Source organism: Rhinichthys klamathensis, unplaced genomic scaffold (genome assembly GCF_029890125.1).
Source record: "Rhinichthys klamathensis goyatoka isolate OS25496 unplaced genomic scaffold, OSU_Roscu_1.1 h1tg000220l_1, whole genome shotgun sequence".
Lineage (NCBI taxonomy): Eukaryota > Metazoa > Chordata > Actinopteri > Cypriniformes > Leuciscidae > Rhinichthys > Rhinichthys klamathensis.
In genome coordinates this window covers 1055239-1078586 of record NW_026606744.1, presented here as the reverse complement: position 1 = coordinate 1078586, position 23348 = coordinate 1055239, and the positions used below count along the sequence as shown (strand labels likewise).

The 23348-nt window shown below is 38.7% G+C and overlaps 1 protein-coding gene across 1 annotated transcript in view; it reads right to left on the bottom strand.

Moving 5' to 3' along the window:
- ehbp1 (EH domain binding protein 1) overlaps window positions 1-23348 on the bottom strand; it is a 165730-nt gene that overhangs the window by 25902 nt on the left and 116480 nt on the right. The window contains exons 17-22 of the mRNA XM_056264310.1: window positions 16503-16671; window positions 11892-12065; window positions 8480-8631; window positions 2690-2828; window positions 2192-2292; window positions 7-133 (exon numbers count right to left, since the gene is read on the bottom strand). Of these exons, the coding sequence (XP_056120285.1) occupies window positions 7-133; window positions 2192-2292; window positions 2690-2828; window positions 8480-8631; window positions 11892-12065; window positions 16503-16671 (862 nt within the window). The remainder of the gene's footprint in view (window positions 1-6; window positions 134-2191; window positions 2293-2689; window positions 2829-8479; window positions 8632-11891; window positions 12066-16502; window positions 16672-23348) is intronic.

The following is a 23348-nucleotide window of genomic DNA, read 5'->3' as shown; positions in this document are numbered from 1 at the left end:
GCGTACCTGTGTCCATGAGATAGCGCAGACGCTTCTCCACACGCGAGGCCCGCGTGTCGATCTGCCTCTGCTCGCTCTCCAGCGCCGCCAGTTCTCCCACCACGTACTGACTGGTGTCTTTGAACGCTTTCTGCTGGGCAAGAACAAACGAGAGGAAGGGGGAGTGATGAGAGGTAAGAAATGAAGCATCACATCCTAGGTTTATACAGCTTTTTAATACCAGGGGAACAGTGGTCAGAATAATTACTGGTGAATATTGCTTTAATTAATTAAGCAAATTAAAAATTACAGCTTTCTTTAAAAATTACGATGTGATAAAAATTATTTAAAACCTTTCCCAAATTAGGTTAATTACAAAGATGAGGTATTAAATAACAATAATACACACATTTAAAAAGATTTATTATATATATATAAAAAAAAAAAAAAAATTTAAGTAATAATAAATTATATTTTTTAAATCATATGAACCATTTAAAATATATGTAAAAAAATTTTATACATGATTATAAAATAAAATGAAATTCTGAATAGGTTTAAAGATTTATATATTTATTTTTATTTATTCATGGCTTAATAATGTTGATTTGCACAGTTACAGACTTTAGCTTTAAATGCTAAGCATGTATATAAAAAAAATTAGATTTAATAAATAAAAAAAAAAATTCTGACTATGTTTGAAGATTTAGACCCATATACCCATACTATAAAGACTGTAGCTTTAAATGCTGAGGTTTGACTTCATGTGTAAAGCCCGGAGGCAGGAGGGTGCGCTTACACACCAATATAAACACACGCTAAATGACCGCAGAGAGAATCCAGTTTTACAGCAGTCTGGAGACTGACACGCAGAGAGGCAAAATTGAAATATGTGGGAGAGGTGGGTCAGTGCCTAAGGGCCTATCAGCAGGGATCTAAGAGATCTACACAGCACACGTGTGTGCTCAGATTCACACATGTACGCGTTTGGAAACATGCTTCTATTCTTTTACGCATGTGGCCCTGGTGCCAGCACCCTCTGGCTCATGAGAAACACTGAAGTGAGGGATGAGACAGTGATTAGGGACAAATACAGTAATTAAACTGCACGCTTATTTCCAAGTGTGTGATAGTGACAAGCACCCCCCCCCCCCCTTCCCCTTTCTTCCACTCGTTTATCACCCACCTCTGTCCTCTCCTCCTTCCAACCTTCCTAATATTCTAAGAAAAGTGGGGGAGGGGGAAAAGAGTGCTAATTTAAATTCACATCCTAAAGATTGCTGCAAAAATATATATATATTTTAGTGCTGATGCACCTTATTTCATAATAGGAAAGAGGGAAATGGGGAAGTTTTTTTTTTCATCCAAGACAGCACTTTTTCTGCCTGAGTCCTCCTGCTGTCCATCAAACTACCTTCCTCTTCCTCGCTGCTCTATCAAATACTTCTTCCACAAATCAATTTTACACATGATCAGCCCCCTCCCCCTGTTCTCGCCTCTCTGCCATAATTAAGTGTTGAAATTTCCATATATATTATATTAATGCAAACATCATTCGCTGGGTAATTCAGCTTGAGCTGGGTAATGGGCAAGTTCAACACCCATTAACCCCTACACAGAGAGGGGCAAAGCTGGTCTCTACTGACCTTCCCTCTCTCTCTTTCTGTGTCTCTATCTCACTCTTCCCAGGATATGTTTCTCTATGCTCTGTCCCTATATTTGGTGCTGCAATAATTAAAATACTGTAGTTTCTTTAGATCAGCCTGCATAGAGAGAAAGAAAGAAATGATAATTGCATAGTTCTATAATTCTATATATATTCACACTATGTGTTTATTCCATTAAAAATAAATCAATACATTTTTTTGATGGACATTGGAACCAGGAATGGAGACAAAAACAGAGGGGAAATTCAGGACAAATTGAAAGTGTTCTGAGAAAAAGAAAGAAAGGTGGAGTGAAAAAGGTATATCCACTACTCTGTCCATTTCCTTTTTTCCTAATCTTATAATTATCAGGGAATAGCAGTCTAATTTGGCTGGTCTCTTTGGCTTTAGGGAAGAACAGATTGGCATCAGCGTTCAAAAACCTCTCTGCCCCTCAGACAGATGTGAGTGACTGTGTGCGACTGTGACGTCCAACTATGACCTGGTGTCACAGACAACATCAGAACGAGCAGCGCTGACACAAAATTTAAATATGCATTAAGTACTTCATCTTCAGTTGGCTTTCGTCCTTCCATCTCTGTCAGAGCTCCTCTCTCCTCACCAATCCTCTTCAGATCTTCAGGCACGGATCTCTGCCTTTTAACCTCTAAAACAAGAGAGAGAGAGATATTAAAAGTTGGTTGATTCTCACCTGACTATAAATTAATATGAAGACAATTTTTTTATCAGATGAACCTAACCCAATCAGACAGATCTGACATCTCCATTAAAACAATCACTAGGCATATATAAACACCCTATAAAGCTGTTAAACTATCAGTATTCTTGAAGACCTTTAAGAGACACTTCAATACTCATTTTACATTAAGCCTAATTGGCAGAACTGAACCACAAACCTGAATGTAACAGACATGCTCATCTTTACGCATTAAATACATTAATTTATTAATTACTTAAGTGTTCCACAATGCAAAATCCTCCATAATCTTTGTTTATGCAGTCAAACTGGAGGAAGTGACATCAGTGAAAGTAAAAGACCTCACCTGGCCTGGTCTCTACGTATTGGCTGAATGATTTGAGCTGTGTTTTCCTGACAGCAGACTCCTTGTGGAAGACAACGGGACTGCGCAGACGTTCCGTAGCCCTGCGGAGACGCTCTGCATGCAATTCGTCCACATTATTCTATAAACACATTGAAAAAAGAGAGGGAGGGATAAAAAATAAAAAATAAAAAAAAAGAGTAAAAGAGCAGTTAACTTAAAAGTAGAGCGGAGTCATTTGAATAAAAGTTGCTTCTGATGCTGGTCGACATTAAAGAAAAGAACAAATTAGACACACATGGCCAAGAAATGTTTAACGATGGAGCGTCGTGCCTGAAGAACGGTCTAGAAAAGGTTCTGCAGCACTTGGTACATCTCAGAGTCCCACATTAACTCACAAGCACAAAAGAAATAAGGCAATTAAGTCTACTTTCAACAAAACCTGAGCCAGAAAATGTATTCAGATTATGCAAATTAAAAGCACTATTGTCTTGGAAGCGAACATGTGTTAGCAGCTTCTCACTGCAGCTTCCAATCAACTCAATATTAAAATGTGTTATTATGTGCCAGGCCCAATAAGCCAAGCAGACTGGAAAGCGAAACGACGGCGTTCAGAATAACATTTGCAACGTCAATAATAATAGGAAACGTCTAATAAAGTTCGCAATTAGCTAACACGTTCCACTGCTTGAGAATAGGAGGGAGAAACATTGTTAGTGCAGACGCTAGCTCACTGGTGTGTGTACGGAAACCGCACAGCTAATAAAGACAAGTGTGCACAAACAGACACACATACCACCTCTGGCCTGTTTATACTTAAATTATAACTTCTGAAAACAAAGCTACAATTAGCATCTCCCTAGAGAACAACAAATTTAGCCTGTGTGAATATTAACAGTTATAGCTGTTTATTCAACTAATCCCACGTGTTTAAAGGGACGATATCAGCTGTCAAAGCCCTAATCTGCAGCTTCTCTTCAGCCATCATGACAAATTGTAACTTAACTTTCAGAAATTCCTATAGGCTGGATGAGAAAACACTTGGGTATATATATATCAAATAGAAAACGAATACATGTGCATGTTCACATCTTAACCATTCTTTACCAATTCTACAGAATTTATTAATCTCAACATTTACTAATACATTTTTAAGATCAAAAGTTGTATCTGTTAATATAAGTAATGCACTGTGAACTAACATGAACATTTTTATTAAGTTAAATAAATTCTGTAGAAATATATTGATCATTGTTAGATTGTTAGTTAATCCATTAACTAATCTTAACAAATGTGACCTTATTATAAAGTGTGACGGAATTTAAGATAAATTATTTTATAAAAAAAAAATCATCATAAATATCATCATAAGAGTCACATCACATGACATTTTACAACCTTGATTTTTCTCCAGAAAAACAATTTGAATTCAGAAATGAAAAACATGCTCATCATAGAATAGGTAAAATAGAGTCATTATATGTGTACATTTTTTAATAAATAAAGCAAAATATACTCATTCATAAAACATCATACAATGGCAATCTGATGGTGAAAAAACTATAAGTGGAATGAGTACCGCAGTCATCACACAAAACCAAAGGCGTGAGCGTGTTACGTGTTAAAACGACACATTCAACAGCCTGGATCTCTAGAGACAGCTCAACAAAGCCCTTTAACCCTGTCTGATTCCTCTCATGTTAAAGTCCAAAGAAAACAAACAGGATTCAAACCCAAAGCCCCGCTAGAATCCTCGTTTCCCGGAGGACCCAAGGCCTCCAACCCTCGCTAACAACCCCTTCCTTGAAACACCTGCCCTCACGGCCCCTCGGTACCCCTGGCTGGGGAAGATATCAGGGCTATCCCCACATCGCGATCAGCGCTTTTTAATCTGTTATCGTCCCGATCATTATTGTGGTGGTGGGTATTATTTTGGCAGAGGTGTGTGTGTGTATCTGGGATGCGTGACTAATGTTGCGGTCTGCTGCTCATTGCAGGCGGTTATCGTGTGCCACCATGGCAGCAGGCTCACAGTGCATAGAGACAATTGCTAATGAGACACAACCGGGAGCACTGGGGGACTGCAGTGTGTGTGCTGGGGGGAACCATTCTGTCCCACACCGTTATACTATGGCCTCAAGGAGTTGTGGGACGGAAGAATCCTCGAGGGATGGAGCGGATGATTCCGATTTTTTTGAGTTAAAAGACGGTACTACAAGAGCAGGCCTTGAGAGAGAGAGAGAGAGAGAGAGAGAGAGAGAGAGAGAGAGAGAGAGAGAGAGAGAGAGAGAATGTGATCCTAATGCGTTTGTTTTAAAAAGGCAAGACGTGGAGGAGGAACGCATTTGATACTCAAACTTCTTCATGAAGACAAGGTAGCAATGGAGAATAGGGTGAAGGTCAGAAGAGACAAGAGAAAGCGTGAGCTGCTCTTTCTTTAAAACCCTACTAACCACTGAGGCTCAGAGCCTCAGTGCTCGTAACCCTGCTGATCCTCCCCTGGGCTTTGGCCTGCAGTTCTGCAGCAGGTGCTGGACTGTTCATAGAGAAAGAGAGTACAAGACCCTCATCACTAAAAGCCGTTTCATAATGAAGGCATACTAGAAATTATCGTTTAAATCACCTCAACTTACAGTTACTAAGATAGAAATTGTACTGTTCCTCTAATACACTTGCCAGTTCTTGACTACATTGGTCATGTGCACATGTATCTTTTTTTTTGTTGCTTAAATTAGTGTCATACACTACCAGTAAAAAGTTTGGGTTAAGTATGTTTTTATAAAAAAAAAAAAAAAAAAAATTAATACTTTTATTCAAGCAAGACATTTATATTACAAAAGATTTATTTCAAATAAATGCTATTCTTTTGAACGTTATATTCATCAAAGAAAAATATTAAAGGGGTGGGTGATTGCGATTTCACTTTTTTCGTTTTAAATAGTGTGTAATGTTGCTGTTGGTGCATGAACAGTATCTGCAAAGTTGCTGCGCTGAAAGTTCAACGTAAGCAGAGATATCGTCTTTTAAAAATCAGGAAGTTTAATGCCTACAAAAACGACTCGAATGGGACTACAACGAGATACTTCGTAACTAACCCATAAATTTACATCAACCCTCCCTCCAGAAAATGCAAAAAGGGGGCATAGCCATGTTTCTGCGGCTTTGTCGAAGAGGAAGATTTATAGTGGAGACTGGAGAGCTGTAGCCATGCCGTCGAAAGTGTGTTATTTTCACCCAGCTGTCAGGTCTTCTGTGTTCGGGCTTCCTACGGACGTTGTAGTTCGTCAACAATGGCTAAAATTTATGTTTGATTATGTTCCTGAAAATTAGAATCGTAATTTAGCTCTCTGTACTGCGCATTTTACGGAAGACAGCTTCCAGAATCTCCACGAATTCAATGCCGGATTCAACAAGAAACTGTTACTAAAACATGAAGCAGTTCCAACTTTAAAACCAGCAGTTGTTGGGGCAGCAGTTGTTGGGCCACAACCTGTTCTAATAACCTGTCCACTGTTGGAGCAATCATTAGAAAATGGAAGAAGCTAAACATGACTGTCAATCTCCCTCGGACTGGGGCTCCATGCAAGATCTCACCTCGTGGGTTAATTTTTATTTATCAAAATAAATGATGTGTATAAATTATGCTATTATTGGTTAATTATTACCAATAATATAACTGGGTAAATATTCTTCTTCTCCAACCCAAATGAATCGCTGTATGTGTGACAATTTGCGTCATCCTCGTCATGTCTGTATATCTGTCTCTGGAATCTAACTTATTTGTGACTAGTCCTTGGGAAACCTCAACCAATTATTTCACACCTGCTGCAGTGCACTGAAAGAGGCCTGCCGACTCAAACGAACACATCACTGCAGTCATTGTGCATCAAAGAGCCTGCTAACATCTGCTCACAGGAAATCCCCTCTGTCAGCAGAGAGAAAGAGAGAGGCAGAAAGGGGCGAACAGGTGGGGGAAGGTAGTCGCCAGCATCTCTGAACATGCCCTGCAGTCACCACCTGGGGGCTCTGAATACAACAGCGAGATAGGAGGTCATCACACACACACACGTATAAACACCAAGCAGTCAGCAGTACACAGGTATGCATGTTCTTACACACAGAACGCTGGTATTTAATAAACAAGGTAAATCAATCCACTGCATGTCAACGTCGTGAGCCACACGCTGCCGTCGATACATCCCAAAGCTCTCTTCTCTCTCAGAAAAGGTCAGGTGTGATATGAGGTAATGGCTGTAAAATGTCATTCATGTGTTCTGGCTTAATATATAAACACATGATGATCCTCAGACAAAAAATAAACGAGAGACAGTGAATCAAAGAAAATCAACCTGTCTTGGCCTTTTACCTCACACACGCATAGACACGCAAGAGAATGAGAACCAAGCCAATCATTTCATACTGTTAAAACTACCATAACAAGCCTACAATAAAATAGAATAAATAAGCTCCCAATGCCCTTTGGGAATGTTTAGTTGGGTACATTTTTGCATATCATGATGAAAATTTGTGTGGTGTCTTTCAGCATGCTTCTATGTAGTTACTAGGGTGTTCTGGGTGGTTGTTTACAAGCCCAAAACAAATGAGCACAGCCCCAAGTCTGTATAATATTCTGATCCCTAAATACGGCTCACTTCCTCCTTCATTGTAAAGTTTTTTTTTAATACTCATATCTTAAAGGGGTCATATAATGCCATTTTCATACAAGTTAATTTGATTCTTTAGGGTCTAAATGAAAAGTTTGTAATAAACTTTAATTAAAAATTCGCAGTATTGTAAGAAAACACTCATTTTACCTGGTAAAAAACAGCTGTTTTCAGCACGCCGTTTCAGTGCATATGCCTTTAAATGATAATGAGCTTCGATCACTCCGCCCCTCGGTTCTGCGGGCGTTTTGACATAACGCACATGGACTGTTGCCTTGACAACAGTTGAGGGTATATTTTGGAGAAAGAATGGCAGCGGGAGTCTCTGAGGACACATCTGTGCAACCGTATCAGTTTGAACCGGAGTCGGACCCGGAACAAGATGACGGCCGCAAAGTAGTTCGACAATTAAGGCTCAAATAGGACGTTTCTGAATGGTTGGTTAACATAATGTCACTTTGATCTATCTTTGTATGTATGTATGTTTGTATATAAAGCAAAAGTCTGGTGAGAAATGATTCGCAAATCGCGCAAACATGAAAGCATTGACGTTGCTCGTGGGGTTCGGATTTAGGAACATCAAAATGACTGTGTTCGTTATTACACCTAAGAACAGAACACCACAATCGCTTAGACGCAATTCTGCTCCAGTATCAACAATGGCGGACTATGATGACAGCTCGCTCAGGGCGGGTCTGTGTTGAAACGCTGCTGTCAATCAACAATCGTGGGAGGGGCGTCCGACCGTGTGACGTCACACGGTCCAACGGTACGATTTGAGACAGGGAAAAACATATAAGGAGATTAAAACAAAAACACGGCATAGATTTGTATCATTATATGATGGTTGTGTACAGGCACTGCCAACACACATTTCAGTACAATCAACTTGAAAAAGTGCATGTACCATTATATGACCTCTTTAAAATCTGTTCTAAGTCACTTAGAAAAGTAAATATTACACCTTTTAAGCTACAAGTCACAATTTGAAGTGACTCATGTCTTACTCAACAAAGTTTATTACTTATGGTTATGAGTTCACAATGATTCCCTAAGTATGAGCAATAATATTAGTGCTGCTTGCTTAGCGAATACAATTAAAGATAGAGCAGGTGGGTGTAAATGTTACCTGCAGGCCGCCTGATTCAGGGCTGAGGGGTGAAGTACTGGATGCCGTCAGTGATGAAGAAGAGGATGAGGAGGAAGGAGAGCTGCCACCCTGTGGCCGAAACTCTGTGAGCTTCTTGAGCTTCAGGTCTACATGCCTGCTGTTCATCACACCTAAAAAGAGAAAGAGAGAGAGGGAGGAAGTGTTATATGCAGCAGGCCACTCGTCTACAACACACAGATAAGCAGAGGACATGTCAATGTTTGCCTTTAAGCAAACTGGCCCTCTCAACCTCATACACACTCACATATACACACACGTTGCTGGAGAGATAGCGAGATGCTGTGAGCACAACACACCTGGAATGTCTCCCTTGATTCATAAATGACACCCAATCACATGTTGTGAATTAAAAGGTTTTTTTTTTTTATGAGTTTGTTGTTCCCAATGCACCCTTGAATTTTAGATTGCTGAGCAAAACCCATTTCTGTTGGTTGGATTTTACTGAAATATATAATGTACACTACAGTTCAAATGTTTGGGGTCAGAAAGGCTTTTGAAAGGCTGTTATGCTCAACAAACCTGTATTTATTTGATTAAAAATAGAGTAATTGTTTCTTAAGACTTTGTCAATTTTCATCAATATAATGTGTCCTTACTGAATAAAAAGTATTAATGTTTTTACTAACCCCAAACGTTTGAAAGGTAGTGTATATTAATTACATATATAAATATTGTTATTGTTTTGTATATTTCATAAGAATATCATTAAGTTCAAGTTCAAGTTTGTTTATTTCTAGAGCACATTTACTACCGGCTTTTGGCCGACCAAAGTGCTGTACAATAATCACAATACAATACACATTGCACCAACAACATTCCTATCGTCAGTCAAAATATGGTGCATCCTTTTTTTTTTTTTTTTTTATCAAGTAGATTACATACTATAAACTAATCCAAACAAATGAGTTTTTAGCGCTGTTTTAAACTCAGATAGTGTGGAAGCCATTTTAAGTTGAAAAGGGAGATTATTCCATAGAGTGGGGCCCACCACTTCAAAAGCTCTATTTCCCCTCTTTTTCAAGCGGGTTCTAGGAATTGACATAATATATAATATTTTTTTCCTAAATGTATTATTTAATAACTAATGCATTATTTATTAACAAACAATACATATTGAAACGCATCATTTATATATAAATGTATAACTTCATTTTAATGAATACAATTATGATACATATTTATTACATATAAATTATTATTTATAATTATGATATTATAATGTAATGTAAAATTATTAACACATTTTAACATTATTAATAGTGTTATCTAGAGGCCTTGCATTATTGTTGTCTTCCAGTTTCTCTCTTGGAAAAAAAGAAGAGAGAAAAACTCTTTAACTTGCTTTGTTGAGATCACAACAAAAAATTAAAGAATGCACGACTTTTGTGAGCCTCTGTATATGCCACAATGAACTTTGTACTTTACTGTTTGTGAATTAATCCTCTCGGGAATTAATCAGCGCTGTGTATTTCCACACAAGATTTCTCACAGTTTCAGCTGCATACTGAAAAAAAAATCAATGGACACTCGGATAGACTCCAGCTGAAACGCTATCCATTCATTTAGCTCTAATTCAATGGACACTCGGATAAACTCCAGTTGAAACGCTGTCCATTCATTTAGCTCAAATTCGAGAAATCTCTAGCTTTCCTCCATCTATTTTTGAAACTGACTGCTGCCTAAAGTATTTATTTTTTTCATCAGTGAGGGAACAACGTCAGAGGTGAGCAGCCACACATGTGCAGTGCACTGCTTAAAGGGAACAGTGCTAGTCCCTGTGATTACTTGAAAGAAACACAACCCACAATACCTCCTCTTTCTCTTCAAATGAACAATGACTTCTAAATTTCTTCCTTCCCATGCAGACTTGTCTTTCACATGTGTTGGTGTCTTATTTTATGTCTGTCTTTATATTCTCCAAGTCTGTCTTTCTCTAGTAACCTTTCACTAGCAGGTGTAGCCTCGCCCCCCCTCTCTCTCTCTCTCTTCTGGGCTGGAGATGAAAGTGAGGTGAGGAAGCTTTTCATGTGGGTCCTGTTCTCCTCGTCTCCCAGCATCCCTCTCTCTCTCGCCCCAAAAACACCACAGGGGTCATTTGTGTGTGTGTGTGTGTGTGTGTGTGTGTGTGTATAGTGACCAACAGTTTTGCTCAAACACAAGAGTCACATCCCCAACTAACTAAAAGTGTGCACCATGATAATGACATGCATTCGAGTGTTTGGCATTGTAATGGGTATGACAATGTTGATATATTTGGTCTTGGCGGAATAAATCTACTACGCTGCTGCAGAGCTAGTATGGGACTAGCAACTGCCAATACATACACGACACACTGCTGCTGTACAATATAGCATACATGAATTACCCATAGCAGATCTATACAGGTGGAGCTGGGGAAGGTGGAGGGTTTCTGAAAGCGTGCAGCAACTGCTACAGAAAATGCTGACCAAGTATTTAAAGGTTGAGCACGCAAGCTCATTTTCTACTGATACAGCAGTAACCAATAAGCTGTGCCCTATAGAGAATGATGTGATTGCAAGCAGGTCCAACTGTGCTATGGAAAAAAAAAAGTAAGACTGAAATGAGCAAAATGAGCTCGTTTTCATAATCACGATGCAGGGAAAAAAGATTTTGTCTGTGAAAATATAGACCTTTTCACAATAACAGACAAAAACACAAACCAAACAATGAAGATAGACTGTACATAAGTAAACTAAAGAGAAGGAGAATAAATCATATATATCATATCATATGACTTGCTCAGCAAGACACACAAACAAAAAACCAACATCTCTTCAGAAGATATAATTGTGTTTGTCTTGGGAAAATGTTCAAATCGTTTTTAATTAAACTAATTAAACTCTTACAGACACAAAAAACCCTTCTGTGTCTGAAACAGATGAGCTTATTTTGAATTAAAAGATAAATACATTTTAAAAGGTGCTTAAAATAGAGAGTAATATCACTGGAAACAGAAGAAATATTAAATTAGAGGGCTGAAAAATTTAGGGAAAAAATCAGAGATTTTTCTGAGAATTAAAAAAAGAGCCGGTTTGCTGTGATTGTTTCTAGGGCTGCACAATTTGGACCTAAGATTTTGTCATTATATATCAATATGACCATAATGATAATAATAATAACATGATTTCAGTTTAATTTGAATTAATCATGCAGCCCTACTAAATGAAGGGTCATTATGGTAGGATAAAAGGTCAAAGGTAAAAAACAAAACAAAAAAAACACTTAAGTTGGAAACAAACAGAAGTAGATGCACACAGAATATAACTAGTAATACACACAAGCACAGGTGTGTAGCGTTACCATGCACACACGTTCAAACACAAGCAGAGGTCATGCAGTGTTGGGTTACCCAGAGAGGCCAGGTCACTGGCAGAGTTAGTAAAATCATCCTCCATTAGACATGAAGAAGACAGCTCCTCTTCAGGGTTAGTATGTGTGACATCATCAGCGTGAGACGCCGCCGCCTCAATATCACTTCTGCCCTCCTCATCCACACCCTCCACACTCACCCCATCCACCACGTCTGCGAGCAAACAAACAAACAGGGATGGCCAAAAAAAAAGAAGAGCAAAGAGAAAGAGGTGGTTAGTGAAGCATTGAGCGTTAGTTCGGCATTCCAGTGGGAAAGGAAACTTTGCATGTTAGTAAAGAGTAAGAAAAACATTTGTTTAGACCCATTTATACATAAAACGGTAATTCCTTAACAAAAAGTTTGCTGCTGTCACATTGGGGTGTGTTTGTTTGAGCTGAGAAAAATCAGGCAGATGGCTGAGAGTGTCTGGCAGAGAGCTGAGCTTTATGTGTGTGTGTGTTGCATGGCAGATTTGGCCTTGACGGCAAAATCTCCTCCAGAGTTCCTCTTCCGCATCCACAGATCTGAATCCCACAGAGCCCTTGACAATACACACTCAATCCAAACACATCGATCTCATTCAGTTATATGGTAACTAGAGCAGAGCCGCACACACACACGCTTAAATAAGAGACAGAACAAATAGGAAAAATGGTGCTGCATGATTTAAGGAAAAAAATCAAATTGCATTTAGTCTGATTTCCATTTAAAATGTGATTTAAAAAAAGTTCCAGGTTTACTGTGCTTGTTTGTAAGTCTGCACAATTTGGCCAAAATGTTTGTGATTTGCGAAATGTTTGTGAATACCATTAATGTAATTATTTTTTTAAACAATAGTACTAAATATAAATATTAAAATAAATAATGTAATCATTTTATTTTACACTACAACTGTAAAGCTACAACAATTTCAACATTTATGGTCGTCTTCATTTCTTAATTTTCAAACGTTAAACCATAAAGCTTTTATTTTGGTGGAAAACCAGAGACACTTAAGGCTTCTCTCGTGTTGACTAGGGTTGTAACGGTATGAGATTTTCACGGTATGATAATAGTCTCAGAAAATATCACGGTTTCACGGTATATGGTATTAAACAGTCATTATCATAATCATCATCAGCTACAATGACCCTTAAATGAATGAATGCAGATAGGCTTTTTTGGTTGAACATAATTATGGTTTATTGTAACAACTTTTTTAAATGAAAAAAAAACAAAAACAAAAATGTATGGAAGTATATGAGTCTATCTTTTGAAAAAAAAAAAAAAATAAAAAAAAAATACAACTGCACATCTCCCATTTGAACAAAATAAGGAATAAATTATTTCTCTTTAGATTAGACAAGAATAAACCAAACTGTCCTTCCTCTTGAACAGAATAAATGGGAGAGCAAAAAGTCCAGGGCCATGTTTGTTAATATTTTCCTGAGATTATCATAGCGGCATAAATTAAAATAAATAAACTTATGAAATGCTCTTTAAGTTCTCTCAGAGCAGCTCTGGATATGTTCATGTGTTCACATCCTCATATAGTGAGTGAGACGGCAGACACTTTAAACACCATGAGCGTTACGCATACTTGAGTATGTAGGCTACTAGGCGAAACGGCGCTGCTCATTCACACAGAACAAGAATATAGATTTCAATATAGCAGTCTTTTGCGCTCTATATTCACAGACGCACGCATATAGCGATTTGATTTATTGCACAGCTATATTGTTTTTACAACACGGCCTTAAGTTATAAATGGAATATAGAGATTAGAATTCGCAGCCTCTGTCTCAGACATTTTCTCCACTGTACATGTATGGGTCAAGTGGAAAGAAGTTGCATATGCGCAGGTGAGATCTGGTTTCATTTTTTCCCCCAAAACCGTGGATAAGCAAATGTTCACGATATGATAATCGTATATGTCAATATCGCGATAAACCGCCATACCGGTATACCGTTACAACCCTAGTGTTGACAACAGCTGGTTTATAAGCACTTTTCATAACAAGTTTGGGAAGTTTGTCATCTTCCCAAACGCACGTTATAAGAAACCCAAACTCAGAGCAAATGCAGAGATTGAGTTCAAGTGGAGCAGCATTTAATGTAAACCGAGCTGCTCTGAGACACTGGATCATGAGCTGCTCGCACATAAAAGAACAGAGTGCTTTACTTTGAACCACCCAGCACATATATTTATTTAATAAAATCACAGCTTTTGTGATTTGATTATCGCACAAAGCCATATCACGATTTTGGTTTTATTTTGATTAATCGTGCAGCCCTGTGGCACATGACATTCTCCAGAAAAAAAACATTTTGAAAATCAGAGAAAAATAAATGACAGCATGTTCCTTATTTCCTTTCTCTCATGCTTTTTTAATTTACTTTCCATGATATAGCCACACACACACACACACACAGGGCAGTGCTAAGCTAATTAACAGAATGCATTCTGCTGGAGTTGGTGAAAGTTTTGCTGGTGAATGTTTTGCTCTACTCAACTTGAGCTCTCTCAGAATTAGAGCAGAGTGTTTGTGTATTCAAGTGTGTGTGTGTGTGTGTGTGTGTGTGTGTGTCTGTGTGTGTGTGTTGGTGGGATTATGCGTTCTGCACGATAGGCCTTGTGCATCAAGCCTATAGCATTTCCCTCCAACCTGATTTTTAATGAGTTCTACAATTAGCAGAGTTCAACAGCCTGAAAGGCCAAATAAACCGTTTTTTAAAAACTGTCTTTCTTTCTCTCCCTCTCTCTGACACGGTTTTTCCTCTGCTCCCTCTGTCCATATGCAGGTTTGTCCATCTCTGCAGGCCACGAGATGTGTTCTGTGGCGTTTCTGAGATGCGGTAAACGCATGATTGTGGAGGAGGGAACACTATTAGGCGGACAGGGAGAGGATGAAGAGAAAATGGAGGGCGTCAAAGAGGGAGAGATGAAAGAGATAAAAGGAGAGGAATATTGTGTCTCCCCTTGAGCTGTGAAATGGTACACACGGACACGAGCCGGCACAGAATTAGGCACAGCGGCTAACCTGCTATGTTAACACCTCGCGTATTAAACAAAACCTCGACGCGCCACTAACACCCCTCTCTCGCTCGACGTACGTGCACGCTTTTAATTATACGCAGCAGCTAGCCACAACGCTAACACCCCTCGGCGTAAACACGTTTAATAACACACCACAGCTACCCGCTATGCTAATGCCCCACTGTTTCCGCACAGTCCTCCCAACGGCTAGCGCTACAGTAACGTGCCGTCTCATTGTCCTGTAATGTGAAATAAAAGGAGAAATGGTGGCGGATGATAACGCGGGACGCGGCAGGAAAGCCGAGCTGAAGAAGATCCGGTCTATAGGAGTCCTCCATGGACAATGAGACGCTGATTACCCAGCATGGGTGTGTGTTATAATGACGGTGATGATGATTTGGGCCGTGTGGACTGGTGTGTATGTGTGCGTGTTGGGGCATAGGGCACTGTTGGCTGTCGCCAGAGTTTTCCTGATGTATTTCCGAAGGATTACGTGTGAAGCGACTGCCTGAACAAATGGAAGTGAAGCCCTCTGTGAACACCTCAAATTAGAGTTCAGACTATGTGGGTGTGTTGGTGTGTTTCTTAATGTAATGCTCCTTTGGGCCTTGAAAGCAGAAGTGTTGGTTGTCATTACGGAGTGAGCAACAAAAACGTTTTTTAAGGGCTGAAAGCCACTAATGGACACACACATATGGCCTGCTCCTAATGGACACACACACACAAGCTTCGGGGCCAATTAAAAATCTCACAGGCCAAACACCAGCATTCGGCCTTAATGTTCTGTTAGGAACATTTTAACTAACATTTTCAGGGAGCCTATGGGAGCCAGGAATAACAAACACTGACAAAATGTGTCTCATCAGAATAAACATTACCATGGGGATTGAATTCCAACCTGCATTAACATGCTTATTACTCTGCAGTTAATAGTGCAATACTCTATTAAAGGATAACTTTAGCAAAGAATGTAAATTGTGTACATTGTTGTATATGTAATGCATTAAAATATAGCATAAAATACAATAAAAAAATATATATTAGATGAACCTTAAAAAATTAACTTCAATTAATCAAATATATATATATATATATATAATAAAATAACAACCTCATGTTGCTCTAAACTTGTGTCTTTTTTTCCGTGGAACACAAAAAATATATATTTTCAGAATGTCTCAGTGTTTTTTATCCATATAATGAAAGCTGTTGTTTTGTACCCCATTTACTTTCATATTGTACCATATTAGGCAGTAAATGAGTTATATCAATATTCAACATCCCATTTTCTTTATCGGCCATCTTGGATGGTTTTTTCATCTGACCATGAAGCAATGCATTGTGGGTTTACCTTAATTATGAAGGATGTAAAGCTATTTTAGAGTTCGCAAAGAAAGGTATGTAGATTTGGGGAGACTGTCTAGATAGGCAGGTCACCAGGTTTTGGAACAGAGCTTCTGTGTGTGGTATTTTAGCGTGAACACATGCAGATTTGCGTGTGCGTTTGCATGCTTATGAGAAAGTGTGCATGCGTGTTTATGCATTGTGAGTGTATGTGCGTGTTCGGCCTATAAAAGCCCCCCAGCACTCACCTCCAGCTGTCTTTGACCTTCCTTTTAAGTTGTTCCCAGCTGCACTACAGGCAATAGAGGTGGAGTCAGTATAGAGAGGCAGTTCCGCCATCTTTACTCCAGATCGAGCCTCCGCTATCAGCTGCCTGGCTCTCTCTCGCAGCTGCCTGCGCCGTTCTTCATCACGCTCCTGACACACACACACAGACATAGGCAGAGGGAGAGGGGGGTTATTGAACGGGTGCCATCTCAAGTAATTGACAGAAATGCCATTTTCACTCCTCTCTCTCCCATCAGATCAGACTGATAGCAGCTTTCTTTACTATCCAGGATGGAGGGTCTCTGGCACAGAGAGAGAGCGAGTGAGAGATTCACTGCATGGTTTATTTGTCATTGATTCTGTATCCAGACATAATAAACCTGAGATATTTGCTGGAGTGTCATTTTTTCTCTGACTACATGTTTATGAGTGTTTTGTGTGCATCAACAAGAGGTAGAGACAGAAATGTATGCATCAACTACTTCACAACATCAATTTGGGAATAGACAGATGAGGAAAAGAGGGAAGACGACAAGGATCGGGAAATGTCATTGGATCCAAACTTTCACTACGTTCATTAGTGAACACTGCTTATTAATAACAGACCACATTCGTACAAACAGTTTGCCATATTGGATATGTCACACAATCTTTTTAAGGCAACATGAAATGGCATTGACCACCGTTTTACTGTGTCTACGTGGAGGCTAAAGATCAAGTTCACCCTCAAGAGCACCTCAAAGTATCACAATGGTAATGTTTGTTTTTCAAATCTATTAATAAATCTATTGACTATTATGGAAGTAACCTTTGTTACATAAACTTTAACTTAACCAGGGGTGTTTTCATGTACAATGACATAACTCGCTACTACCTACCATAGTGTGATGCATTGTTAGAGAAATTAACTAGCTAGTCACAACCGTAGTAAACTGTTTGAACCAAGGTTCAACAATGTAGAACTGACATTAATGACGTCATGCAGGTGGTGAAATAATAACTTTTCCTAATTAATCAGTTCGGGTTTTTTCACTTTCCTTTAACGCCATTCCAGCTTCTATGGCTAAGTTCTTGGCGAGGGCCAGAGTTATTCAAAAATGAAAAAAGGCTATGTTTTTTCTCTGTTGTTTTGCTATATTTATAGATGCTTGATTCAATCTCCCTCTTACATCATACTACAAGGTTCCCCCGGAGCACTAGAGCAAGGGTAACCACCTGGTTATTGCTCTGTTGCAGGACATAGATGTGATTTTGCGGGACATTGCGAGAGAGATAATTTACTACTATTATACTATGTAAATAATGTTTTACATTAGTTGGAAAGCCTATTTGTCATTACTTTGGGTGATAACATTTTTTAAATCGTCAATAAGCTTGGTTAATTGTGACCGGCTCTAGCCTGGGTTTCCCCATGCTGCCTTGAGCGCAGCGCGATTTTATTCACGCTGCTAGGCAGCCTGGATACCATGAACCAGATTTTCGCCTCAGCGAGGGGACCAATCACAGAACGGGGAGGACGCAGCAAGACGATGACGACGTCTATGCGACACACCGAAGCAGTTTGTTTATATCTATGGACCCAACATGGCAGCAGACGCGAAGTTACCTTTCGATGCAGCCTTAGATAGTGTTCTAAGTAGTTTATATATAGTAGACATAAATCTCTGACCCATCGTCTTCTTCCTCGTCGAATTTCTGTCGCTCTACATACGTCATCTGGTATAATTGAAACGATTGGCTATGAGCTACGTACAGGCGCATTTGATAGACATTCGTAGCACCCAATAAACGGCTCTGGGCATTCGTAAACCACGCCTCAAATACGAGAAAATGAACATGTGGTTCCCAGACCACGTCTCAATCTCAATGAGACGAGGTCTGACGTTAGCCAGGCTAGACCGGCTCTGTGACTGTTACTCAATTTGCCCAGGTTCCAGTTAAACAATGCAATTTATTCTACAGGACTTATTAAGTCTGCTAAATATAATGGTTAGTAGGTAAAAATAGCATTTTACACTGAAATAAATTTCCTTATGTATAGCAAGTAGTTTATTTTATTTTCCTTTATTAGACTATGCAAATATTAAATGCATTTTACCAGATCCTGTGCATCTTGAACCTGTATTTTTTGTTGGATCTGGCAGGTTTGATCAGGATGTTCTTATCCATTATGTGTCTATATGAAGTGCTGGCTGGTGTAAATGTATTTAACGACTTTTGATGAGGTCCACACTGATTCCTTTGCTCTGTCCAGTCGTCATCAGCGGAAAAAATAATCATATTTTTGTGTAATATTTATAAGTTGCAGTATCACTACCACTTATTAACAGTTAGACAGGTTCGCTTAGCATGATGGGTAACCTGGCTCCATAGACGACCACATGAACACACATGCACACATTTTCAAGTTGCCAACAGGTTTCTAAAGGAAAAGAGCAGAGAGTGAATTAGCCCAATTGGTTACAAAAGCGTTAGGCTAATTAACCCCATTTCATCTGTTTCTGTGGACACTGTTTGTCTGAGGCCATTGTTCAGAAGGACAATAAGCGGAGAGATGCAGATGAGGGAATCCCAGGAGCACTTTTCAGGGGTCCAGCCTAGGGGCCCTTGAGTCTCAGGGTAATTTGAACATGCAAGACAAAGCTAAGGCCAGGTTACACCTGAAAACACAGAAGCGCTCCTGCCAAAGCAGAATTGGGCACGTTTAGTGCAAGTGTGTCCACTATGCTCTTGCAAAATGAATACATCAACTCTAATAGGGGGGTGACTTGGAATTGCTCAATTTAATCACATGGCTATAAAAAAAAAAGAGAGAGAACCATGTGTTTCTGTGAGAGTGACCAAATCTGCCACTATAACAATGTATTTTTTCGTTTGAGCTGTGAGGCTTTTGCCCTGTGCTCTGCTCATCATACAATTTAATGTAATATAATTGTCATTCTTTCTGTAGCTGAAGTCTAAAACGCTACATGATCGGCTCAACCTTGCAGGTATCATCACACACAACCTTCGACACACTGTTTTACATACAGCGATTCAGGGCTGGGCTAGCCATTAGTACAGAAAATGAGATTCCATGTGTGTTTGTGCCCAGAGGACAGGATTACGACCATGCCCAGTGTAAACTGCTTTTAGGCAACTCAGGAAATGTTCTGTAATACTGTAGTCAAGGAAAATTAACAAGAGATGAAGAACAGCAGCAGACAGAGGAAAGGGGAGATGCTTCCATCCATACAGACTGTGCTGAAACATTTAACAGAGGCTTAAACTGGTCAAATCTGTAAAGGTGCAGAGAGACGCTTTTTATGAAGCTGGAAATGCATAGTATAGCTGGTATAAATGCTGATTCACACTAAATGGATGCTGACATTGATAGTAAAAAAAAAGGCCAGACACTTGAATTCATCTCTGTGAGTCTTTTCCTAACCGAACAATTTACTTTCACTGAAAATTGAGACTTTTCACATTATTTAAATTTTCCAGGCCTGTACTTTTTGCACCATATTTCACAATATTTTATACTTTTGTATGATTTAATTGCATTGGAGTTGAAAAAGTTGAAAAAGAAAGACTTTTTTTGGAAAAACTTTACAATAAGATTCTAGACATTAATATTAATTAATGCAATAACATATACTAATATATTTTGTAAGATTTAAATGTTGTATAAATTAATATTAAGATAGATGAATAAATGCTGTACAAATAATCACTATGAAAATAATTTATTTAAAAAATATTACAAAAAATTAACTATTGCTAAAGAATTTAACCTTATTGTAATGTTGTCATTTTTCCCACCATTGTTTAATGTGATATGTATTAATACTTTTAAAAAATCATGCCAATAAAGCACTTAAAATTGAAATGATGAGAGATTGAAAGGGAAAGTAAAGGTATGAGGTCAAAACAATCATTGAGAGATACAAATGAACACCCCAAATGAATCAGCTTTGCACGATGTGCAGAATAACCACTGTGGAACGATCCATTTCTACAGCAGCAATGAGGTGTGAAACTGTCTGTCCTCTTATGAAGAGATTTCTTTAATGACTCTCTCTTCAAATGGACTTCAAGTGGCTCTTCTTCAGCTACACTGAAGCTTGACCGTTCAGTCTGGACTCTCCAACTGAGCTATGCTTGGAGTGAGAGGAAGAGAAAGAGGGAGTAAAAGGAAGAGGAAGAGAGGGGAGAGAGATCAGTGGCCCATCCAACCTCCCAGCTGCAGATCTCCAAGCATAATGAGGGGATCCACAAGAACGAGTGACGAAAATGAAAGAAGAACACAGGGGTGGCAGAAACGATGACAAAGTCATAGTTAAAGGTGTAGAAGAAAGCATGGTGTGTGGGAAGACCTCACTCCATCCTTTGGGAAGTAAAACGGGAGGGAGAGAGTTGCAAAAGCAGATAATGGAGGGCTGTCACCCTCGTTCTGGACAGGAGATCCAGGGAGAGAGGGGGTGGGCAGTAGAGCTGAGGCCCAGACAGAAGCACTCACAGTGGGTATGGGGTCCCGGTGGCTGCCCCAGCCTGGCTGCTCTTTTGGAGGGGGCTGGAGGGTGGGTGGGGGCTGCGGGGGTGCAGCGAGCCATGGAAGGAGTCGCTCGGCTGGGCACACACACAGGCTCAGGGCCCTGGCGCTAACATAGCCGTGCCAGCCAGCCAGAGACGGTGCCAGCCAGTGAAGCACAAACAGATATATTTGTCATGACACACTGAGTGTGCAGAGAAGGGGAGGGCTGCGCACATGCACACACACACACACACACACACACAGCGCGCAAGCAAGCAGTGCAGAAGAAGAGAGGTTTTGGATCTTTATCCCGTTCAACAACAAATGTGTGTGTACAGACGGGAATCATTAGTAATTTATCAATTATGGTTCTGATTGCATGAATGATTCCTTGGATGGTTATTTTTGTTATTTGGAAAATGATGGGAAAACATGTTTGGTCTAAATATATCATTTTAGATGAAGAAATTCTTAGATGAAGAAATTCTTAGTAGGAAAAAAAATATTACTAGGGATGCACAGGACCATATTTATATTATTGTTGGCCGATATCTTTTTCTGTATTGTATTTTTAATTGTGCATGCTCATTTCCCCCATTTTTACATTTAGATTTCCGTTGCCGTTATTTAATGCTCACTTAAAGTTAATTTTTAAAAACTAGAGATACACCGATACTAAATACCTCCATCGATACTGATATTCAGAATGATGCCGATAGTTTGATTTGATTTTCCTTAGGGAAAATAAATCTTTCCCAGCTAATGCTGCAGTAAGCTATACAGGGAACCCTCTCATTTGGTACATTACTATAATATTAGAGGTTAAAACTAACAACTAAGCCCAAACTATACTTTTTTTTTTAATATCTTTTTATTTTCAGATATAATAATACACAATGTAGTTTTCATAATTTTTTTTCAAACATACATGTATAAAAAAAACAGTAGAGAGGGGCTAATTTAGTGTTAATTATATAACTAACTAACTAACAAACATCAAATAACTTTCCTGAGGTAAATGCAACATTAAGTGACATTGTTTACAAGCTGTTTTATTGACGTCTTTCCACGGTTGAAACACTGATTGAGTGATTACGAGAGTTATACTGTATCTTTCAACATCCCATTTGATGTTCATGCATGTTTTTCCATGTGATAACTTGTATTAAATTGGAAGAAAAGACTCGTGCTTCATGGTGCCACTTGAAACTGAAGCGATACAGCGATCTGTCACGTCACATTTAAATTTCGTGATAAAATGGACATAAATTGAAGGCCGAGACTTTGTTTCTTATCAGAAGTAATAAAACACAAAGCTCTTTATGATTATTGAATGGGGTGCACTACAAATAATGTTTTGTGTAGGGAAAAACTGAGGACATGGCAACCCTGGCTTGAACTACGGGTGATTCATAGGGTCAAGATGGAGCGTGCTTTAAGATTGCTGTTTTTTATTTTAACTCTTAATGCGATCAACACAAGACATTTTCTTCACACACAGTATGAGTTGCAATCTGACGTATTTTCTCCCTCCTTTTGATTGACAGGATATAATCAGCCCAGAACATCGGCTGTTTTTAAACAATCATCTGATGGCCAATAGTGAAAATAATTGCTTTTATCGGCCAATACAGATTATTGGCCGATACATTGGTGCATCTAATTTAAAAAGAGATTCAACAACACTGTTAAATGTAATTTTTAGCAAATCTCAATTTGCATACAGTACATTAGAATGTTGTGATGCTCAAATGCTCTTGTAGCATTTAAAATGACTGATTTAAATTTTTAGTGTTTTATTTTTAATTTAAACAAAATAGTATATATTTTTTTCAGCCATTAAAAAAAAAAAAAAAAAAAGATTCTCTTATGCATTTTTAATTTATTTATTTATATATACAACAATTAATTATTTCTATATTTCAAAAAATTCTATACGTTTTTATGTAATATGAATACTCATATGTTTAAAAGTGCATTTACAGACTTTTTAAACTGCAATGAATCGTGTGCAATGAAGTCGACTGCCGACATAATTATAACTGATGAAGTCCTCATGGCAATCAATCTTATTTTAAGAACCGGCTCTTGATTTTCCACCCTACTTTCCTATGAACTCATACAGACGGTACGCAAATAATCTTAAACTCTGCATAGTAAAAAACGAACCCAAAATTTCAGTGCTTTCACGAAAGCAATCAAATATGAATGCAATGTTTGAGACGCATTCGAGAAAATGAAAACATTGCCACGTCTCGGGCCCCCCTCTCTCTCCGTCCTTTAGAAAGTGACCTGTGAAATAAAGACTCTTCCT